Source organism: Buteo buteo, chromosome 4, assembly GCF_964188355.1.
Source record: "Buteo buteo chromosome 4, bButBut1.hap1.1, whole genome shotgun sequence".
In the NCBI taxonomy this organism is placed as follows: domain Eukaryota; kingdom Metazoa; phylum Chordata; class Aves; order Accipitriformes; family Accipitridae; genus Buteo; species Buteo buteo.
The window spans coordinates 14,286,845-14,309,666 of NC_134174.1; the positions used below are offsets into that span (position 1 = coordinate 14,286,845).

Sequence of the window (22,822 nt, forward strand, 5' to 3'; positions counted from 1 at the left end):
TTTTTATATTTCAAATTAATCATGACCATTCAAGTACCGTATCGTCCAAGACAGGAACAATAACCACACTTTTTGCCTGAAATGGATGATAAAGCTGTTACTTCATTAAAAACTAATGCCATTAGAAGTAAAGTAAAAACATTGCTATAGAACTATAAAGCAATGTTTTTCTGCAGTGGTATGTTCTGAAAGCCTTATAATCTGACTTAAAACAAGTTTATAAAAGCATTAGCATGTTACAAAAAATACACATCATCAACTGGGACAGTATCTGAAATAGCCTCTCTGGCCAGAAGCTCTCAAAACCTTCTTTGAATTTTGCTTTATATAAAAGTTGTAAATTCTGGGGTACAGAACTTCAGTATATTAAAAATGCTTAACATGATTAAACATAAGTGATAAAACATTTAATATTTAAATAGACTTAAATAAGAAATTGTTTTGTGAGGAAGACTTTTATCCATAAACCTTTCCTAGTGCAAACACCCCTCTACCCATGTCTCTTACAACCTCAGCTACTTCCATCCCCCTCACAACTCAGAATCACAGAACGGTTGAGATTGGCAGGGACCTCTGGAGGTTACTTGGTCCAACCCCCCTGCTCAAGCAGGGCCACCTAGACCAGGCTGCCCAGGACCATGTCCAGATGGCTTGTGAACATCTCTGAGGAGGGAGACTCCACAGCCTCTCTGGGCAACTTGTTCCAGTGCTCCATCGCCCCCACATTAAGAAAGTGTTTCCTGATGTTCAGAGGGAACCGCCTGTGTTTCAGTTTGATGCCCATTGCCTCTGGTCCTGTCACTGGGCACCACTGGAAAGAGCCTGGCTCTGTCCTCATTTCACACTCCCTTCGCATATTTATATACATTGCTGAGATCCCCCCGAGCCTTCTCCTCTCCAGGCTGAACAGTCCCAGCTCTCTCAGCCTTTCCTCATAGGAGAGATTCTCCAGCCCCTTCATCATCTTCATGGCCTTTCAGTGGACTCTTCCCAGTATGTCCATATCTCCCTTGTACTGAGGAGTCCAGAACTGGACACAGTACTCCACCTGTGGTACTTGCAAGTGTTGAGTAGAGCAGCAACTCCTTCCAGTTGCTCATTACATCCCTTTACACTCCACGCACCTTCTGCTCCCCCTGCTCCCCCACTTCTCACCAGAAGATGCTCCGCACCCTGTGCCTGGATCTTGGTTAGGTCCTTGCTAAGTGGCCAGAACCAGCTCAAACAAAAAAAAACAACCTGTGCACATGCTAAATAGTCTCCTGAATGAAGGGTATGAACATGGACACCAGTTTTCATTAGATATGTAAGCCTGAGCATCTTTGAAACTTGTGCCTTTCTGTCAATCTCAGCCAGAACTAGATAAGCTAAAAAAATGTGTGAAGGATATGAACAGGGTGAAAGAACTGACAGATATACAATTGAGTCTGTTTCCTTAGGAAATCAAGCTAGAATATACTCAAGAAATGAAGCAGCACTCTGAAAAGCAAATACTGTGAATATAAGGTACATGCTAAAGATCATCACATTCAAACATACTAAGTACTTGAGCAGGGCAGCCTTATCAGCATTATCCTCAACAGCTTATGCAGTCCCTCTGTACTCCAGACAAAACAATGTTTGGATGTGGAGGAATGTGCAACAACTCAGTAATAGACATGTTTATCCTTTATTTCAAGTTTGTTTTGTGGGTGTTTTTTGTTTGGTTGGTTTTTAATCCTTACTTAAAGGAAAGAAAATCTAGAAAACTGAAACAAGCATAAGATTCCCGTGCAGCCTCCTCTGACCAAACCTTCCTGGTGGCCTTTAATAGCAGTAGTTTGTTGAAGAAATCAAGGATGAAATACAGTCAGTAACTATTAATGTATGCAGGATCATCTGCTTCACAAATAAACTGTTAGTTATTAATTCAGAAATGTAATTTCCATTCAGTTGACTAATGAAATGATGATACCTCACTGTAAGATTTTTCTGAGGATCATTATCATTGTTATCTAGGTTCAGGGCTTAGCTTTTAGTCTCTAAATGCTTATTTTCTTCAAGTGACAAGACTCGCACTTCTGCCTGAGTGCAATCCACAAAAAAAAAATGTGTCTCCCTGCTTTTAGGCTGGCTCATCACCAGCCAGAGCCTGAGTTACAGTTCCCAGTGGCAGAATGCAGCCTATTCAAAACAGCATGATTAATTTAACTAAAAAGAAAACCACAAGCAGAGAGAAATGGATTAAAACCCAACAAAACCCTACATACATATGGTCTTATCTGAGACTTGCCTTGTTAACATTCCACTTTTTTCAGCCATAGGGTGAAGCACTTGCTGGTACTGCCCGAGTGCAACCGCTGCCTCTGACACTATAACCTGAATCCTTCCCCCTCTCCAACACAACCCAAGGCTGAATTCAGGTATTGTTCCTCCCATTACAAAGCAACTGAAAGAAAGCCACTGCCAGGTTCCCAGAAAGCTGGGGAAAGGCTTAACTGCATTTAACCCTTAGGGGTCCCTGGAACCAGCCATATGACATCCTCTGGTGCTAGGGACACACAGAGCACCAGTAATTCCCACGTTCTTTGTAACTGTTAAATGGCGTATTTGAGAATGCCACAGATGACACAGGCAGAGAGCACGGAAACGGTGCTACAAACCGGGAGAGTTTCATTTTCTTCAGTACGATCAGGTGTTACAATTCTCCTATAAAGATCTAATGGCTGGACTACAGATGTAATATGGTATTAACAACTGTTCACTTTCTGTTTTTTCCCCTCCAACAAATAAATGTATTCAATTTTCCAAATTTGTTCTCCAGGTTCTTTATAAGGGGAGAATCCAATAATGTAACAGACTGACAGGAAGGCAGCTGTGCCCAAAAATATACTCTTTATAGTTTCAATTATATGACCATTATTCACAATAAATATACACTGCTACATTCCTTGTGCTCAGAATGGGAAGTAAAGATAGCAGTATATATGTTATGTTTATGGATGTCCAGTTTACCACAGCTGCAACTCTGTATTTAGATCTGACAAAGAAAAAGCTGAGACAATGAAAAAACAGTATCTTAAGTACTGATTAACGTCACTGGCAAATCTTATTTAACCAAGAAATTAGACATATTTGGAAGAAAAATACTGGTGACTTACATTGGGTCATCCAAATACCTGACATAACGTAAGATCCCAGTGACACAAATGAAATTATCACTAAAGTCAGCTACTCAGTAAAGATGTAGTCCAGACATCAGGATTTATCACACCTGCATTTTTATCCGAAGCATTAAGTCTATCACCTTAAATTCAACAAAGAATTATAGAATTTCAGAAAGAGATGGCCTATTTCCACACAAATTAAACGGCTTTCCAGACGCAAAGCCATTTAAGATACTCAAATGTTTGCTTGCCTTCTACAGTTTAAGACATACAAGGTACTCAACTACAATTACATATTAATCTATAGATTCAATTACATTTTTTAAAAATTATTACAAAATAACTAAGACAAATACTTGCACATCTTTTCAGAAACTGGAAAGCGCCTTTTCCAAATGTCTCCATTTATAAGCAGTGGGCACCATGAAGATGCCTATACTGTATCAGTGACTTCAATCAAATTGTACTCCTGTATTAAGGATGTGTCCTGCATATATGTGTGTGAGCATCTGTCTGGAGCATAGGGCTAGTTCCAGTATTTCTCCAGAACAGTGCTCCTTTGTCCTAACATCCCTACAAAACAAATAAACATTAAAAAACAAAACCAAAAAAACCAGAAGATGAAAAATACATGGGCTAACTTTTATGCCTCATTTACAATTCCTGCCTCTTCCTGTTTAAAACATATTAGGACTTAACATGAAAATGAGGAGCTTTTCTCTTACTACCTAAGCAAATCCAGATAAAAGTATTATGAAGATGACAGTGATTGACAGTTTCATGATGACACACATGACATCTGCCAATACTTACTTTCTTCCTCATTCATGCAGGTTTATTTTTTTTCCAGAAGAATATGGTATTTATTAGTACAACATTTCCTAATTCAACATGCAGGAAAAGTTTTTTAACTAGCTTTTTAACATTTAGTTGTAAAATAAGAGTTAACTATTTTTTACAAATTAAACCCCTGTGTTTCAGTAATTTTATTCATATAAATATGACCTTAAGCAAGCTTATCATCTGATGCAATAGATATTTTATATGGATAGCACTTTTATAGGTAATGCAGATAAAAGTATTGTTCTGCTCATGAGGCAGAGGGAGTTAAATCATGAAATATTCAGTTTTAATTAAGATTACTGTATCAAAGGCAGGGCTTAATGCAGAATTGAAGTAAGGATCAACGTTAATGCCTATTCTAAAGAAAATTTACATAAATTATGTTTCACTAGTGTACCACGAGTCCTATTTTGTCAATTTATACCATGTGGGATCATAGAAATTAGAGATGGAAAATATCTGTTAAGTCATCTTCAATCTCCTCCCCCCAACACAGAATTCTTTCCTCCAGTTTATGTCCAAATGCTTTGTCCGCTATCATTTTCAACAGAATTCTTTCCTCCAGTTTGTCTGAATGCTTTGTCCACTATAGTTTTCAACAGTTCAAGCAGTGAGGCATTCCACTAAAACTTCAGGGGAGACTATTACGCACTTTAACATCTCCAACAGAAAGGCTTTTTTATGGTATTCAAAGCTAAGATTCCCCTCATCTTATTTCATTATTCCTACTCAGACCTCTTTGGACTCCTCTAAATGAATCCTTCTTGGCACTTGAGGCCTATAAATACTTTCATTTTCATCATCCCCTGGTAGCTATTTAGCCAAATTAGTGTAGGGATCATCTTTCTTCATCTGAACATCACCAAGCACACAGATAGCTATAAGTAATAATTACATATGTTCATTTCCTTTAATCTTTCTTCACAAGTCATTCCCTTCTAGCCTTTAATTTTTGCCACTCTTCATGCCTACATCTTCTAAGTGTTACTACTTTCCAATTATTTTCCTTTCTCTGAACAGCTTTATTTCGGGTCATTTCCACTTATGCATGCTCGCTTAAATTTACCACTTTATCCTGACTTTTCACTGATGTGTGTAGGTTTTTGTGGTTTGGGTTTTTTTCTTTTTTTTTTTTTTCCTAATAAAACATTGGGATCAAATCTCTCCTCTGTTCATGTCAAACAACCACAGAAAAAAATTAAATTACCTGCACTTGAGAACAGCATTTTAGCTTATTAAAAATATGATAAGCAGAAGTGCCTAATAAATTCAAATTGTTTACATTACTAATTTTTAGGTTTGGCTCTTTTTTCCAGGTTTTAGGCACCATCAACTTTGGGTAATCAGTCTGAAACAGCTTTGGTTTTTGGAGTACAGATAATTAATCTTTTTTATTTGTATTTATCTTTTTTAGTATCTGCATAAACACTTTCATCAACATGAAAATTAAATCAAGACTTCAAGCATTATTTTTTATCTCCTATTGTATTGATGATTCCTATCATGTTTGCTACCTTTCTTCTTGACCACTCCAACACACCGAGCTATCCCCAGTGCCTAAGCACAATGTAAAGTTACAAAAACCTCATCTGAGCCACACCAAGACGGCTTCGCTCTCATCAGATGGCAGTCTGGCTCACTGAAGTGAATTCCAGACACCAAGTAGAATTAAAACTGGGGCTATTTTTGGTACGGGAGATGAGAATAAGATGTTGGTTTGAGTAGGTGTTAATCTAATCATAGAAGTGATAAAAGATTTATTTTCTGCTAAGGAGATACTGCCATGCTAACTCTCCACCTGCACCTCCATTTCTCCCAGTCATTAAGCAGTGGTCTGGTTCTGGTCATGGCTGCACAGAAATCATGCTAAATTAAGTGGTCAAAATAGCATTCCACAGGCTAGTCCTGTGAAATGCCCACCACAAGGTTAAAACCAGTGAGGTCTCAATGCTTTTTTGCAAGCACATGCTGACCGGCAGACCAGCCTACCCTGCAACAGCTCCAGTCAGTCAGCCACCATGTGCTCCCAGTTAGCCATCCTTCCCCCTTCACTACTTCTACTGGTAGCCCATTGCATCTTCTGATACAAGTGAATCATTTAAACAAAAAGCTTTGCTATGTCAAAAGCTCATTTGTAAAAGCTAAGTATCCAGGATGAAGTTAAATGGCAAGCCTCTGTCACTATTAACTAATAGGCAGTCAGCTAAAAGCAAAAGATAAGATTTTTCAGGATACAATTAAAAAGCAATACAGAGAGATTATGCCATTGATGCCCCTGCTATACCTACCTGTTCAGTGAATCAGAACAGATTACTTCAGTCTCCCAGTCTTCTAGACTGTCAGTCTAGTATCTTTCACAAGCACTAGTCACACAAATTATTAAAAAGCTTTTCTCTACACCATCAGTGTTATACATCCATTAGAGGCCACTCCAGGCCAGAAAATATCTGTTGCAAGAAGTCTTCCTAGGCCATATGCTAGTAATAAACAAAAAAGGCTGGAAAAGATCATTTTGTAACAACAATCTTTAGTTTTCTTCTCAAGTCTGTGTGGTAATTTCTTACATCAATCCATTTAATCTCTGTATCAACTATAGCAAATTTTTATGTATACGATCCTTTAGTTCATGTTTTGACGTTCTCTTTCATATTTCTTGCCTATATATCTAGAACATGGAACAACCTCACTTTCATTTTATGTAGGTCACAGATGGTCTACAACATATCCAGCACTCTTCAAATATTAAACTAGATCAACTTAGGTCTTCATCTTCTCTATCTATGCCTTTTAAGAAATATTCCAGCTACCACACCTCCTACTTTTTTAAACTCACTACTAACCAGAGTCTGAGTTCAGAACTTTTCAGAAGACACAGATGTTCTGTCTGTATATTCTACTCCTCATACTGGAATGTTTTAATATGTTCATAAAAGGATGATTAATTTCCCACTCTTAATTTGTATTATATTTCAAGAAACATTTATAGAAGGTGAGCAGGCAGAAAAAAAGTATGTAAAAACATGCACGCTGAAAGATACCTTTCAATTTTCTATGTGAATTGCTATGGAGACCTAGCATCATGTCCTGTTAGAAATGGCAACAGATATAAATTTACAATCATATTCAGAAATAAATATTAGTTAGAAAAAACAACAATGATTTGAAGATTAAAATACAGAATTTTTGGTATTAATAGGTAATTAGGTTTTTTTTTTTAAAGATCTTTCTCTACATGCATAACAGCAGGGTAATGGAATTTCATCTGAATGAAGTTAAAGTTGCCCTATCACATGTTAATGAAACACAGATCAGCATCTGCTCATCTGAACTAGATCTGTCTTCAAATATTTCAATTTCAGTTGTTAACCTGTGACCAAAAATCCAAGTCGTATTTATTTTTAAATTTTACCTCTAAAACACCTCCTGAAATTTAAATAACTGAGTGGCCTTCCATTTTCTTTTTAATTCTTCTATGAATTCCACTTACAGAGGTTATACTTTGCCTCTTCACATGTCAAAACAAAGGTAGAAGGTCCTACTTTTCTTGACATATTTGGCTTTCTCATGTGGAAAAGGATCACTCTCAGAGCGTTTTCCACAAGACATTGAGCTGTTCTGTAGTTGCTGTTATCAAAAAACGGTTCAAAGACGTATGGTTCACATTGCAATTTCAAGGATGTAAAGTGACAGATCATCACCACAGAATTCTGCAAAATAAGTTTCCACCAAAAAACCCTTGTGTCCTGGTTTTGGCTGGGATAGAGTTAATTTTCCTTCTAGTAGCTGGTATAGTGCTGTGTTTTGGAGTTAGTAGGAGAATAATGTTGATAACGCACTGATGTTTTTAGTTGTTGCTAAGTAATGTTTAGACTAAGTCAAGGATTTTTCAGCTTCTCATGCCCAGCCAGCAAGAAGGCTGGAGGGACATGAGAAGCTGGGAGGGGACACAGTCAGGACAGCTGACCCAAACTGGCCAAAGGGGTATTCCATACCATATGATGTCATGCCCAGTATATAAAATGGGGGGAGCTGGCCAGGGGGGGTGGATTGTTGCTTGGGAACTGACTGGGCATTGTTTAGTGAGTGGTAAGCAACTGCATAGTGCATCACTTGTTTTGTATATTCCAATTCTTTTTTTATTATTATTGCCATTTTATTATTATTTTCTTCCTTTCTGTTCTATTAAACTGTTCTCATCTCAACCCACTAGTTTTACTTCTTTTTTTTCCCTGATTCTCTCCCCCACCCCACTAGGGGGGGGGGCAGTGAGTGAGCAGCTGTGTGGTGCTTAGTTTCTGGCTGGGGTTAAACCATGACACCTTGTCATTGAAAAGACAGGGTTTCAGCACTTGTTCTCAGGAATAAGTCAAAAGCAGTCCAGCAAAAAGGGATGGCAAGGCCAGCCATGCAATGTAACCCTGGGCATGCCCTTCCCAAGTATACAATGCAGCATAACTGGCCAACTTACTCCGCAGGAGGAATGAGTAGGAAGGTGTACAAATCAATTATTTCCCCTACTCCGCAAACGTTTTGACAAGGAATATGATGACATTCAGGATGGGATATTTGATGATGGGTTCTTCTGTTTGTTTTACAAGCAATTCAGAATAATTACTGAGAAAACACCTTTTGGTCAATATGAAGAATAATTACTGAGAAAACACTTTTTAGTCCCTCAGGATAGAATAGCTTTAGATAGCTAGAATGTAAATATTTGTATCTGAGGCTGTCTTGACTCCATTTCTAGTTGATGGAGCAAAATCAGTCCATCAGGACATGGTTCACTGTAACCTAATACAGATTTTAAAACTTTTCATAAACAGAGTGGTTTTAGATGCTCATGTCTACATCAGGGTGCATAGGATGATGTTCTCTGCAGGCCTATTTCTCTCCATTAACTAAAAAAGCAACTTCAGATATTCAGCACCATTTTCAGACTTAATAAATTTCATGGCAGATTCACCTGTTGATTAGCCAAAGCACAGGGATTTTTTCCTAAAAACATACTTTTCTGAATCAAGCTTTTCGAAGTCTGAGCTACTGTAGGATTTGTTTCAGCTTATTCTGTCACTCTTCATATTTTAAATAAGCAATATTTGCAATGTTTACTAAGAATATAAACTTTTCGTGAGATTTACTTATAACCTGCTATCAGTTTTCCACACTGCTTCCCCCAAATGTTTTCATTTCTTCTTTTGTCCAACATACTGCGGCAAGCCACACTATCCCCTATCAAATGAACACAAAAAGCAGCAGAGGGTCTTTGGGGGAGGAGGGATGTCAAGTATAAAGTCAGTAGCTAGAACTAACTGCAGCTGGCAGGGCAGAAACAGTGCAAGTATTCATCAAAGTGATCCAACATATTCTTTAATGTACCATTTTGCTACCTTGTGCTCTAACATTGTACATGTACACAGCCTCAGTACCTTCCACCCTCATCAAAACCTGCAAGGGGTCCATGGTACAGATACAATGCTACAAATTTATTTCACATGTGATACAGCAAAATCAACTATACTGAAGTGACAGGTGGGGTGTAAGTACCTAAAGAGAACCTAATCCAGACAGGGATATGCAAGAGCACATTAGGCAGGGAGAGGAAGACAGGGACCATATCAGAACTAGTCCAAGGAGTGTATCTGTACAAAGAACATAAAATTATAGCCAACTCTTCGACCAGTGATTCTGAACCATCTTTCATGCTATTCCTGAAGTTGTAATTATATACATTATTGTATGTGCAGGGAAGTAAAAGACATATTTAATAAGTAAAGGCTTGCAAAATTAAGATCTTGACAGGATATCTGTGTCCTTACAACTCTGCTGAAGTAAACACCAAGGAGCAAGTAAAGCTACTTAGGTTAAAAGACAACGGCAGCAAAAAGTAAAGCAGGTAAAATTGCCTTGAGTAGTCTTAAACCTGGAATCAGACATCAGTTCTAGCCACCACAGAAGTGAAGAAATGGGGAGCCTCTGTATAACTATTTTACCACAAGGGCTAGTTTTAGTTTTGAAATTGTACTTCACTGAACCAGGTTCTATACAAACGCTCAATAAAGAGATGGTTCATTTCCCCCAAACAGGTTGTGATCCAAGTTGTCAGAGAAACCAGTCAAGTTATTTTTAAGAAGAGATAGATAAATTTTATGAAGAGTGTTAATTATGTCACCTGGGGGCTCAACAGGTTCTTTCTAGTCTTATACCTTCCTAGTCATATAATCTTAAATCAAGATATTTGCAAGAGAACTAATGAACTCTACCCTAATTCTCCAATTTACTTAGTATTGTGTCCTAACTTATTTCTATGAATAGCTGGTGATTCTGGAATAGATTATGTGCATACACTAAATGGTTAAAGCAAAGTGATTAAAAAACTTACCATATACAGGCTGTTTTTAGATATATGTTATCAAGAGAGGTTGTGCAGTACTTGCTTAATTAATCTTTGCTGTCTTAACAGATGAACCAGATGTACTATTATGTTCTTTGTTCTTCCCTAAAGAGGGGATGAGCCGATTATTTATCTCCAAACAATAGGAGTTCATGTACCACAGTGAAGAATTTTTTTTTTTTAATCTGGGAGGCAATCACTAACAAGCTTCAGCTGCAACTGCTTGATGTAAACACAGTGTGAATTTGTTCCTGGAGTATTAAACAATGTTTCTTCTATTAAGTACATGAAACCAATTTCTAAATAAGTATGTAAAGAAAGAGATGGAAAGGTCAGAGTTTGGAAGGAGTGAAACTCTGTTTCATCTTTCATGTATTCATATTTACTACTTTTATACACTAACACATTTTCATAGATAAGTTAAAATTTGAAGCTTCAAATACTGTTTACAAATAATGTGCTGAGAGCACAGAAGTTAAAGAAACTGTTGGTTGATGCAACACATTCCCTATGTTACATAGCATGCAATCTAAGACATGTGAAGGGCACAAAGGAATATATAACATTGAGTTCACAGGAACAAAAGAATTATTTGTGAAAGTTATTATTAGTTAAAGCACAAGGTAGCAAAATGGTACATTAACAGATTAATGGATTCTATAAAGCTCTTCATCAGTACCGTAGCAAACTTGCATGCCCACCTCAAAATCACATTTTTTATTTGACTGTACTTGAAAAGTAAAAATTATTGTAAATCGATTTCGGAAAGCTTTAACATATAGCTACTTACTATTTTATAAGAGTCTGAAAAATCTTAGGGAGATGCTACTGAAATAAAAAAACTAAGATTAAGTAACAAGAAAGGTTTGAAATGACTCAATTTTTCTAGGTAAAAGAACAAATTTAGGAATTCTCTTCATCTTCCTGATAAACTCAATCTCCTCTGAAGTCCTCCCTCCCTCCCTCTCAATAGCCTTTCACCTGTCATAACCAAAATTTCTTCCATAAAACTGGTTTTCAATAATTCACAACAGTATCTCATCTTAAATACCTTAAGTGTTTTTAAGACATAGATTAAGTGCCAAGCTGGGCACGATTATACCAGAAGCTCTTTGCAGAAATAAGGTAAGTTTTCTACCTTAAATTACTGAAAAGAAAGAATTCTAATAGAATAGAATAGAATTTGATTAAGAAAGCCTCCCAAGAGACTGTAAAGCTGTATTAAGAGTATACCTCCAAAAATGAAAACAAGATCAAACTAGGTCAAAAAACATAACATAGCTCAAACAGTTTTTTCTAAAAGATCTTTTCTGTATCAGCTAAAACTAAAAGGAATCAAGCATATTAGTTTCTTCACAATTTTAATTAGGAAGTACTACTCGAACTAAGAATACTTTTATTTTCATTCACGGCCATGCTGAGACTTAAAAAAAAAAAATACAGTCAGCTATTTGGTTAAAATTAAGTAATGTTTTCTCATCTCCTTTTGCTTAACAGCAGGCTCTCTCAAGCTGCCATAGTTAGTGCTAAAGTGTTAACCTATGTTGCCATGCTGTGCATCACACTAAGTTCCCATTTCAGCTCATGATCTTCTGCCAGATTAGTCCAGTGACCAATAACAGAAAATAAGAAAATAAGAGTTATTTATTACCCCTTATCACCATCTTCCCAAACCTACTGAAAAATCAACAGAGTACTGATCAATAGATTACTGCGCTTTCTAATCAATAGACAGATCTAGCAAAATAAAACATGTCTGATGTATAATACACCTATAAAAGAATATAGGCATTAGGATCAAGTACAACAGTAATAATATAAACTTATCCAAAAAAATGCAGCTACAAATTTCCCAACTGCTAAGAAAGCTGTTCTAACAATTTAAAAAATCTTTTAGTTATGGGCAGCCATGAAGTCACAGGTTCAAAAGGTTGCATTACAAACCCATTTGGACAATAAACCTGCAGGGGATATACAAATTATATAATAACATTGTATATGATATTATGTAAGACTAACAAGTATTCTCTGCTAGCAAGATGTGTCTACGTATCTTCCCTCACACTGAAAGTGAAATTTATTTGGACCAGTAATGAGAACGAGATAACCCCAGAGTCTACAGTTATATTTGATCATTCCTGTCATTGGAAGGCTATGAAGCAAAGGTCTTCTGATGGACTAGATAGAGAGGTATACCATAAATCTTAACTGTTCTTATGAAGAAGAAAAAAAAAAAAAAAAAAAGCTTTTAAGACCTTTTCCATTTAGTTCCATTTTTTGGTACAAGTAAATGCTCCCCCCTACAAGAAATTACAGCAGGACCATTCTGGGGATGACAACTCCCATGGCCAGACTGGATTAAGCTGTGTAATTTTATGTAGTTTCCTCTGAAGGAAAAGGAGGACAGTGAAATGCAAACAGTCATTTGCAGATTAAATCAATAGGGCAGAAGCAGAGGTTGATGACATCCTCTCTTGCAATTTAAGCCTAGAACTCAAGTTATAAAAATAGGGAAATACATAACAGTATGTTTGTTTATATCCCAGAAACAAAATTTAAGAAAATGTACATAACACAACTCCAAGAGACACTAACTTTTACAATCATCTCACTTCTGAATGTTCACTACTTGATACTCAATAATTCAACATTTTAACATATAAAATAATTATTCAAATATATCAACATTTTTGTATACAACTATTTGAATCTTCACCTAATTTTGAGGTACTGCTGCTCAGTACTGCCTAATGGGTGTATAAAGCAAAGTAAGACACTTTCTAAATTCAAATGCATCATATACTGTAATTATGTCTTGAATCAGCTCTCAGTATTATCTATCAGATTAAAAACCTTTTTAAAAAAAAATTCAACAACAAGAAAACTTACCACAATATGAACTCCAATCACGAGTTCTGAATGCTAAATTCATCTGAGAACAGAATAGCAATATATTCTACCAAGAAGTCATCCCACACCCTTATGTAGCTGATGTTTGCTACAAACTTCTCAATTATTTCAGGTAAAATTTTAGCACTGACTCTACCTGGTTACCCAGAAAAAAAGACATGCACAACACTTTGGAACTTTCACAGTGAAGGGGAAGCAAATGAAAGTTGTTTCAGGGAAGAAAAAGCAGAATCAGCAGGAACTTTCATTTTTCCAGCACTTCGCTTGTTTTCAAAAGACTCATGGCAAAAAAAAAATCTACTTACGGACATATAACCAGTACTAGAGAATGTTCTGTATTTTTCACACACTCTAAAATAAAAACAGCTCCCATTCATCTTCATTCTGCTTCATAATAAGGCCTCTTAGGGAATAGCATAGCACAACACACCTTTTAACTAGACCTTTTTCTCTGGAAACTCACCTACCTGCTCACTTTTCAAAGGAGAGTATTCTATTAGCGTTAAAGGCTCTACTCAGGCCAGATGTAAAATGTTCCTATGAGCAGTTCCTGCAATAGCAAGGAAAGCTGGAACACAATACAGGACCAGCTGATCTAGCAAAAATGAATAATTCTCATTCTGCCAAGCGTTGTCAAGTGTAGAATGGAAAACTTTGTATTTTCAAACTTTAATACAATCTGAGCTTACAGAAGCAATTACAATGTTTTCCATTTGAAAAAACCTGTTAAGTTGACAGTATTCCTCTTTTATCAAATTTGCTACATCAAGGTGATCTAACATAAAGCACTAACAGAGTTAGTACTACAATCCTGATGTGGGTATCTGATGTCCAAAAAGGCTATGCCATAATAAAAGCAAACCCTGCATCAAATAAGTAGATAACAAAATCAGACATCTTTTCCATCTTGCAATCAGAATTTTACCATAGTCAGCAATTTACAAAAAAAGGGAAGTTTAAATATGAAATTCTCATCTGAAGAAGCAAGATATAAAGTATGCTTCTAACACAACAGGGACAAAGAAATCTTGCAGGTAAATTGCCATGTACCATTCCAGTTTACATACCTAATACTAGCTATTCCTTAATCTATCCATGTAAGACAGACAAGAAAGCAAGACAAAAATGAAAACAAACCTCTCAGATTTTTATGCTCCAGGAAAGGGCACTTTTTTTTTTTAATTAAAGGAAATTGCATTCCTGTGGCTCCCTCCAGCTGGAAGCATGCTATGTACACCAGTGTTTTTGTGTATTTCTAATAGACCCATATTACATTGGCACTTCACACACTACTCTGAATTTCATATCTGCAGACTTACTCTAACTTCAGGTAAAAAGCTCTTGCTCTGTGGCCAACAATTTGCAGTGCTGTTTATCGTTTTGCCAGATTGGAAAATTTTAAGTTTGTTAACCTTTGTTCCAAATTCTTACACATTTGTACCTACATTAGTTTCAGGAATTTGTAGTACTCTTAGGGAAATTCAGATGCTTTTATGCTTTTCTTAGATCCAGTATTGAACAGATAATGTCTAATAAATGAAATGTAGACTATGATGTGTAAGAAGACTGATGTGTCACCATATTCCCACAGCGATAAATAGCCTTTGTAGAAATCCCTGTTTCCAAATGTACTATAATCTACCTGAAAATATTCGCTGAATATGAGTAACAGTAAAACCAAACCTGATTCTGAATGTAGAGACCAAACTTTAAGATGACCTAACAGTCCAACTTTAATGCATTAGAGTGAAAACGCAAACAGAACTGAAGTTACTGATCAGTTACCTATTCAGTAATTTTCAGTTATTAGTGTATTGTGAGAAGTTATCACACCTCTCTGCACAGATGTCTTTCCAAACACTCAGGGTTGTATTAATAGGAATAAAATATGCGAAAGTATGCAAGACAAAGGCTTTAATTCCATTTTACCTACTACAGGTTAACATCATAGCTCAAAAGTACAAGTAGATCTAGTCAATCCTCTTTATGAAAAGCATATTTCACAACAAAGTGGAAGCAAGATAAAACATGTAGGAAATGAAAAATGGTTAGAAGAACTGAACTGATTCAAAGAAGCAATTGAAAAATCATTTTGGTAGAGGAAAAAGTATTGTTTAATTTTGGCTTAGAAACCATAACTATGACAACAAAAATATCTACTTCCTTACTGGTTACGATATGACGTTAACAGCCCTTGTACCCTTCAATGTAAAATGAGCTGATATAATTTAAAGCAGTGCTGATAATTCTTGCACAACGTTTCATGCATAAATTGACTCATGTGTCCTATACTAAGGCACATTTTCCTAAAGAGAATAATGTTATATTTCTGTCTAAATGTGAGAAACCTAAAATGAAATACTACTCTTCTACAAACCAGAACTGAATAGACTCTCAGAACCTTTGCAAAATGCACTTGTGGGAGGCATTATAAAGTTTCTTTGTATCCCTCCGTTCTCTAACAATTGCACTTGGACACAATGCACATTTCATATTCTGCACAGTGGGTCCATGTGGACACACAAATCATACTCCTGGTTGTTCCCTAAGCCTGAAAAAGCATCAACTGCTGTACCTGGGTAAGGGAGCCCTGTGACTTATCTGTTGTTGTAGGATGCAGACAACATACCCCATAGCTGCACTGCTTTTAGCACTGTGTGAAAGTACATTCACACTTTTTCATCATTAAAAAATAATGTTTTATCTTTTAAAATTCTTCAGCCACATATCCAGCCAGAACATCAACTGTGCAAGTTCCGTCCCAGGCACAGAGTGTAACTGCCCAGTGCTGGTGGCAATACCATATTCAACTTATTAAATTATTACACAAAAGCGCATCTGAAGAAAAACATTTAAAGATCTTGTCCTCTGAAATGGTTGCAGAAATCAATAGTGCTTTAATGTCTGTTATCTCTTGGTTTAAAAACCAAGCAAATAAATTCAAACAAATTCAGTGGCATGTTACAGTAACACACAATGTGTTAAAAACCAGTATCGTGACAAGTTAGAACTACTAAGAAAAACATATGAATATTCTGGAGGAAAAGGAGCACTGAAAACTTCAAGTGAATATAGACCTATATTCACATATGTACTGACATCAATAATCTAAAATTTAAAAAAAAAAATAAATCTTACTTTAACTGCCTCTCAAACAATCCTCACTAGATGTGTGATTTATTTTTTTTTTAAATAGCACAAAACCAAGAGAATTTTCAACTTTTATGGAGGTAACTGAAACAATTTTCATTTGCAGAAGCAGAAATTTGCATGTTTGTTTTTTCTCCCTGGTGCTACTCCCCTGTACTAGTTAGTGAGGAGAAAGAAAATGAATGAGCCCAATTCTTTCTCATGCAACCCAATTACAGCAAGAAGTTACAGCAGAAAAAACTTAGTCTCGTATCAATTGCAAACATAATGCATCTGAAAGGAACATGTTAACTTTTTGTTTGAAATAAGGATGAGACCATTTCAAGGACTAATTAACATTAAAAGGCAGAAGTTAGATTAAGATTCAAATTTTAAGTTGAAATTCTATTTAGTGAAAATGAAACATTTTCAATAAACCCTAGCATTAAACAGAAAATTGAATTTTTGCTGCTTATTACCATAAAATTTCATTTTTGAAAAGCTAATAACCAGAATTTTCATGTGAATAGAAATTATGCACAAAAACCACGAAGCAATAAGAAATATCACAAAATCAGCAACATGACAGATCTTAAAGCAGCTGCTAGTCCTTCTTGAATCTTGACTGAGATTGTTGATCAACTTTAAAACCAAGGCATGCTATTTTCTGACTGAACATGGGGAGAATTAATAAGTATTTGGTTCATGTACAGCTTTTCAGTTTACAAATTAAAGAGCACATAAAAATTAATGTTGAATCAGTTAAGAAGCCAAATATTTGATTTAAAACATTTTAAACTTCTGCACAATTCAAGAATTATTTCCATGCTGTAGACACAAACAAGAAAATAAAAGCTTGTGGTATCTACCAATAAAATGAATCAATACTGCTAAGGATAACCCAGCTCCTAAATATTTACTTTATTTTAAAAATATATTTACAGAATAACTAATGTCAAAAATCAGTGAAATATAAATTGTTCTAAACTATTCCAAGAAAAAAAATGCAATTATATATTATGCTCAGATTAAACTACTTCCAAAATCTATTTTAAATTCTATTGTATTTTATGTTACTTTACATTAGACATTTCAAGAATTTTTAACTAAAATTTAATGCAAAAATTGTTTTAATAATTAAAAATATTACAAAAATATAAAATTTTATTTTGGTATTAACAGATTGAATTTCAACTTCTTTGCCCTAACCCAGTTAAGGTTTACTAGAATCTTCTTCTATCTTTATAGCTTAATCTGCATAGTCAGAAAAATAAAGATTACAGATAACACTGCCATCTAGTGTACACTCTAAATTAGGATGAAGCATTTATTTGAATTTTTTTCATTCTGCACCTTAGACTAAAGGGGGAACTACACTCCATATACAAACTATGTCTTCAGTACTACTTAACTGTGCATTGGAATAATGACATTTCTCCTCTCCTCTGGAATGCATGTTCAATATGCAGACATACTGATTTTGAAAATACACAGGAAAAGTCTGTTATATAATACATTCAGGACTTAAGTATACCAAGATAGTTTTGATAGCCAAAAATGAAGAGACTGTACAGCTAACCACCTACACAAAAGTTTTACCATGTAGTGGTCCCAGTCATGTCACCATCATCATTCCCTTTTACATTACTTGAATAAATTAAACTGAAATTTGCTCCCCAAGACTATCAAAGTTCAGGCAAAGCTCTAAAGTTCACAGCTGCAGTTGGACAGTCAATTGTTTTGCTTCTTGCCTGTTCTTTCATCTTATGCCTTAAAGGTTGCACTCTTTCCATCTTAAAAATGAAATTTTGTTGAAAGATCACAGTGACAGTGTCTTCAAATGCTTGCAGAAAGGCAGGCAGAAAGGCTTAAAACAAGAAGCACCTACGTGGTGGATCATCCGTAGATTTAAAGCACAAGTGAAACAATCTGAACACTACTTGGATTGTATCTCATTTTCTTATGAGTTTCTATAACAGTCTCATAAGACTCCCGTTTCATACTGAAATAAACCTAGATCAACCATTGTTGATAAACTAACATCATTAAACTAGACAACCACCTTTTGCCTCAGTATTCTGAGTTTCAGCTTCAACACTTTGTGTCTTAAATCAAAAAATGCACTACCTAGAGCAAAACACAAAACCAGCAACCTGTAAGGAAAGCAGTGTGACCAATACCTTGACTGACAACTCAATCAACAGACTTCACAGTACAGCAAATTAAAGAATCAACACAACATTCATAAAAAAGGATTTATCTCAGGCTACATTTGACACTAGCCAGAAAAAAAAAAGTGAATAGATACAGCTGACCAAATTTATCCATTTTTATGAACAGTAAGGTCCCTGTGCTCTTTGTACACCAGAGTTCCTATAAGTGGCTACAAGACTGCCGGCATCATCCAAAGGCTGGTCAGAAACTGCCTGCCTCAGCCACCTTTGATGTCCTTTCATATGGCATTTGTCCATAGGAAACTTCAACGTAGCTTTGAAATACAGAGTTAGGGTTCCTTCTGAAAGCACAGTGAATTCCTGAGGTGCTGTGAGATGACAGAAGAAAGGCAAGAAACAAGTACAGGATGCATAAACTTATCTAAACTTGATTTTTTTCAGCCACTTCCTGAACACGTCTGAAAGCTAATCCATTGACATCTCAAGGGTTGTAGACTGTAAGCTGAAAACCACTCATCTAATTACAAAAAAGTAAATGCTTGTATTAACAGATTTTTTGTGGTTGTCTACATTTCTCGTGCCTCAGATCATATAATAACCTTTAACTAAAGAAGCTTGAGAGAAAACATTATGTGAAGGTGTAAGTTGCCTACTGCATCTGTAAAGCACCTGGGTCCCCACCACTATTAACAAAGATATTCACATACCACTCATTAAATAAGGTACTACAACTCTCTAGCTTCTCTACTGCCTGATTTTACAATATGTATATTTATGGTTGGTTATTCTACAAAGTTGGGAGATTAATTTTGCCAAACATTTGTGTGAGCACTGAACAGCGATGATAAAAGCAGTAGCAAAATTGTTTAGGTATCGTGAGCATATGTTTCCTAGAACTTTACATGAATACAGACATCAGATTTAAATAATCCTTGGTTAAACTTGAGACCTAACAAGGAAAGGTAGAAAATACTTCTATAAGTAAAAGTTAAGCACAACTGGAAAGCAGGAAAGAAATTGAGATATTCTAAGGTGGACATGAAAGATCTAAGAATCAAGTTGACAAAAAAACCCTATCTTTACTTATACAGAATAAGTATTTGCACTTGACAAACTCAGAGCTCTAGAGAAAACTCTACATTTACTTAATTCCACTCAACTCTATAGTTATGGTGCCATCTAGTGAAACAGGATACTGACTCTCCTCTGCAAGCCAAGTTGGTCCAAATGAAAAACATTATCCCTAAGATACATGTATCACAGTAAACACCTTTCACCTGCAAATACCTTATTCTTCCTCTGCTCCTTCCTCATCACTACATTTATGTTACATGTGTTCCAATGTGACTGATTTTGGCCATAGGACAGTGAACTTTTAGCCACTTAACTTGAAATACAAACAGGCTAACAGACTTCAATGAGAAGCCAAGGAACTAACCAGCACAGATCACAGTCCAGGATCAGGAAAAAGTTAGCTATTAGAAGGTTTCTGATCACCACACAGAAAGTCTTGAATTCATAGCTAGTAATACAGATAAATATTACTCTGAGCCTTCAACTTAAATTACTGTTGTGGTTGTTTTCTCATTACTTTTAATTAGAATGATGACTTACAAAAAACAATGTAAAACCTTTTCAAAAATTCCAGATACTAAAAAGGAAATAAAGAAAGTAAGTACACACTCACCTGGGAAAATATATTTGCAGTTGGAGCAACTCTGTTGTCCACAATACTATATAATATTGCTAACAGTCTGTCCAAGGGAAATGGCTTTGGCCCAAGGAGGTGATTACTGGTCTGCAACAGAAACAACACTTTTCAATCCAAAAGATCTTTCCTGGAGTACCACACGATGTTATTCTCACATCTTTTTAGTCTCTGGGGAGGCACTATAATTCACAGTAGTGTTTCACACAGCCACTTCCATAGTATGGAAAACACTGAATACATGCTTATTGATCACAAAGACATAGACAGAGCTCTATTTAACACGGCAAGAGTTCAAACTGCACAATAAATAGCAACATTTTTGAGCTATAACAGAAGATCTGATGCCAAATTTCCTGTCACTAGTTATAGATTTACTTGTCCTATTAAATTACCTTGCCCAATCTAAGGATTAAAGAGGAAAGACCGCATTTTATGGCATTCTCACAGTGCACATAGTTTTCTTCACAGTTTATCAACAGTAAGACAAGTTGGGCTTCTTAAAAGCACACAGTTTGTAGCTAGTGAAAAAATGTAAAGGTTTAGATTTAGTCTATTGTCTACAGTCAGTCTATAATCCATGATCACCTACAAAGTACTGCACATAACAGAACAATAGCTTTATAAATCTATACAACTATCAAACAACTTTTAAGTATATTTTAGTGTGTTTTGCTTACTGAAGACAAATATTTTACTAGCATTTGCATTTTGAAAAAGCACAAAAAGAGAAGATTCTGCTAAAGTATCAACATATCCACCTTCTTTGAATTGTTTTAGCCAAAGTCTTTTCAATTCCTCTCACAGAGGTGCAAAATCATAACAAGAGTTCCTCATCTTAAATGCCATACTAAACTACTCCAATAAACAGCCTTACGGTCTAGAACATGAGTAGACTAACTTGGCAATGGGGACCAATTCTAATATAGGAAATTATATTTAAACATAGGAAAAAATCCTTTTTTTACCCCGAGAGCTGTTAAACACTACAACTTACTGCCTAAGGCAGGTTGTGGAATCTCCATCCTTGGAGATATTCAAAACCCAACTGGGCATGGTCCTGAGCAACCTGCTCTAGGTGACGCTGCTTGAGCAGGGGGGTTGGACTAGACCAGAGGTCCTCACCCACCTCAGCTCTTCTGTGAATTTCAATTTCTAAAACTGATTTACAAAAAAAGAAAAAAAAAAAGTCAATCAACTATCTCTGCAGGAATAAAATGTATTAACTGCGTGGTTTTTTCCAACAAAATTGCTCTTTTTTTTATATTTTTGGCTGACTTTAACTTTTTAGTTTTCATTTTCTCTTTTGCTTCCTTTATACCACAATGAAAACGTTACCATTTTGATACCAAAAACAAAGAAAACATTTTTGATCAGGAAATTGGAAATGAGAACACTTCAACTTGCTGTTTTGCACAGGAAATGCCTTTACTACTATATTTCTACTTTCTTAAAATACACTCAATCATAAGATCATTCCAGCTGGAAGGGACCTTAGGAGGTCTCTAGTCAAACCCCTCCTGATCAGAGCAGGGTCAGCTAGGAGGTCAGGCCAGGTTGCTCAGGATTTTACCAGTGCACTCTTGGAAACCCCCAAGGACAGAGACTGCACCACCCCTCTGGGAAACCAGTGTCACTGCCTGGCTGCCCTCATAAAGAAAAAGGTTTTCCTTATATCCAGTATAAACATCTCATTTCAGCTTACACTCGTCGTTTCTCACCCTCTCACCATCCACCTTTGTATCATAGAACCTTAATGATCTCTTTGCAGGTACAGGAACAGGCTGTTTTTAGGCCTCCCTTCTCCAGCTTGTACAAATGCAGTTCCCTCAGCCTCTCCTTGCAGGGCAAGTGCTCCAGCCTCTGACCATTTTGATACCTCTCTGCTGAACTTGTTCCAGTTTATTGATACGTGTTTCGTACTGGAGGGGGGCAAAACTGGACAGAGTATTCAAGATGCAGCCCAAAGAGCGCTGAGCATGAGGGCCCAGAGTACATCCACCTCACACAACTTTAGCTGGCTAAAGCAGAGTTCAGCTGGCTGAGCCCAAGGTCAGCTCCTTTGCTGGTAAGAGCTGCTGTATAAAGAGCTACATGCCAGCTACAGACAAACTGTGTTATCAGAACACAGCATATTTACTCAGCTTTGCATTTACAGAGCTATTCTCTCCCTTACCCTTCTTTTGCACCATACACATCATCTTCACACCTTGGCTGGCACTAATGGACACTTTAGGCATTACAGGTTATCGTATGTAGTAACGTTGAATTCAACTGAATTCACAGAAATACGAGTTCCTGATTTTTCAATGTTAAATATGTTTAAAATAACCCATTTTACAAAAAGGAGAAGTACAGTTCATAGGGCAGAACTGGGTAGTATTACAACTCAGGCAGCATTGTTAGGACTACAGAGATTTATTTATGACCCAGACTGTCAAAAGTTCTGACAATGTAGTGTACATTAGTTTCTTCTTACTAACAGAGCAGCCAAGATTAAAGAGGAATTTCAAAAGGAAGT

The 22,822-nt window shown here is 36.2% G+C and overlaps 1 protein-coding gene across 7 annotated transcripts in view; it reads right to left on the minus strand.

Moving 5' to 3' along the window:
- The window catches only part of ORC5 (origin recognition complex subunit 5), a 75,700-nt gene that overhangs the window by 21,600 nt on the left and 31,278 nt on the right, over positions 1–22,822 (minus strand). For 5 of the 7 annotated variants that reach the window (XR_012650030.1, XM_075024803.1, XM_075024804.1 and 2 more), the window contains one exon: positions 20,281–20,391. Coding sequence is in view for 4 of the 7 variants with exons in the window: in XM_075024803.1 (XP_074880904.1) it covers positions 20,281–20,391 (111 nt within the window). In the remaining 3 variants the exon portion in view is untranslated. Of the gene's footprint in view, positions 1–20,280; positions 20,392–22,822 lie in introns of those variants that run through there. The other 2 variants (XR_012650031.1, XR_012650032.1) reach the window with 2 other exon arrangements.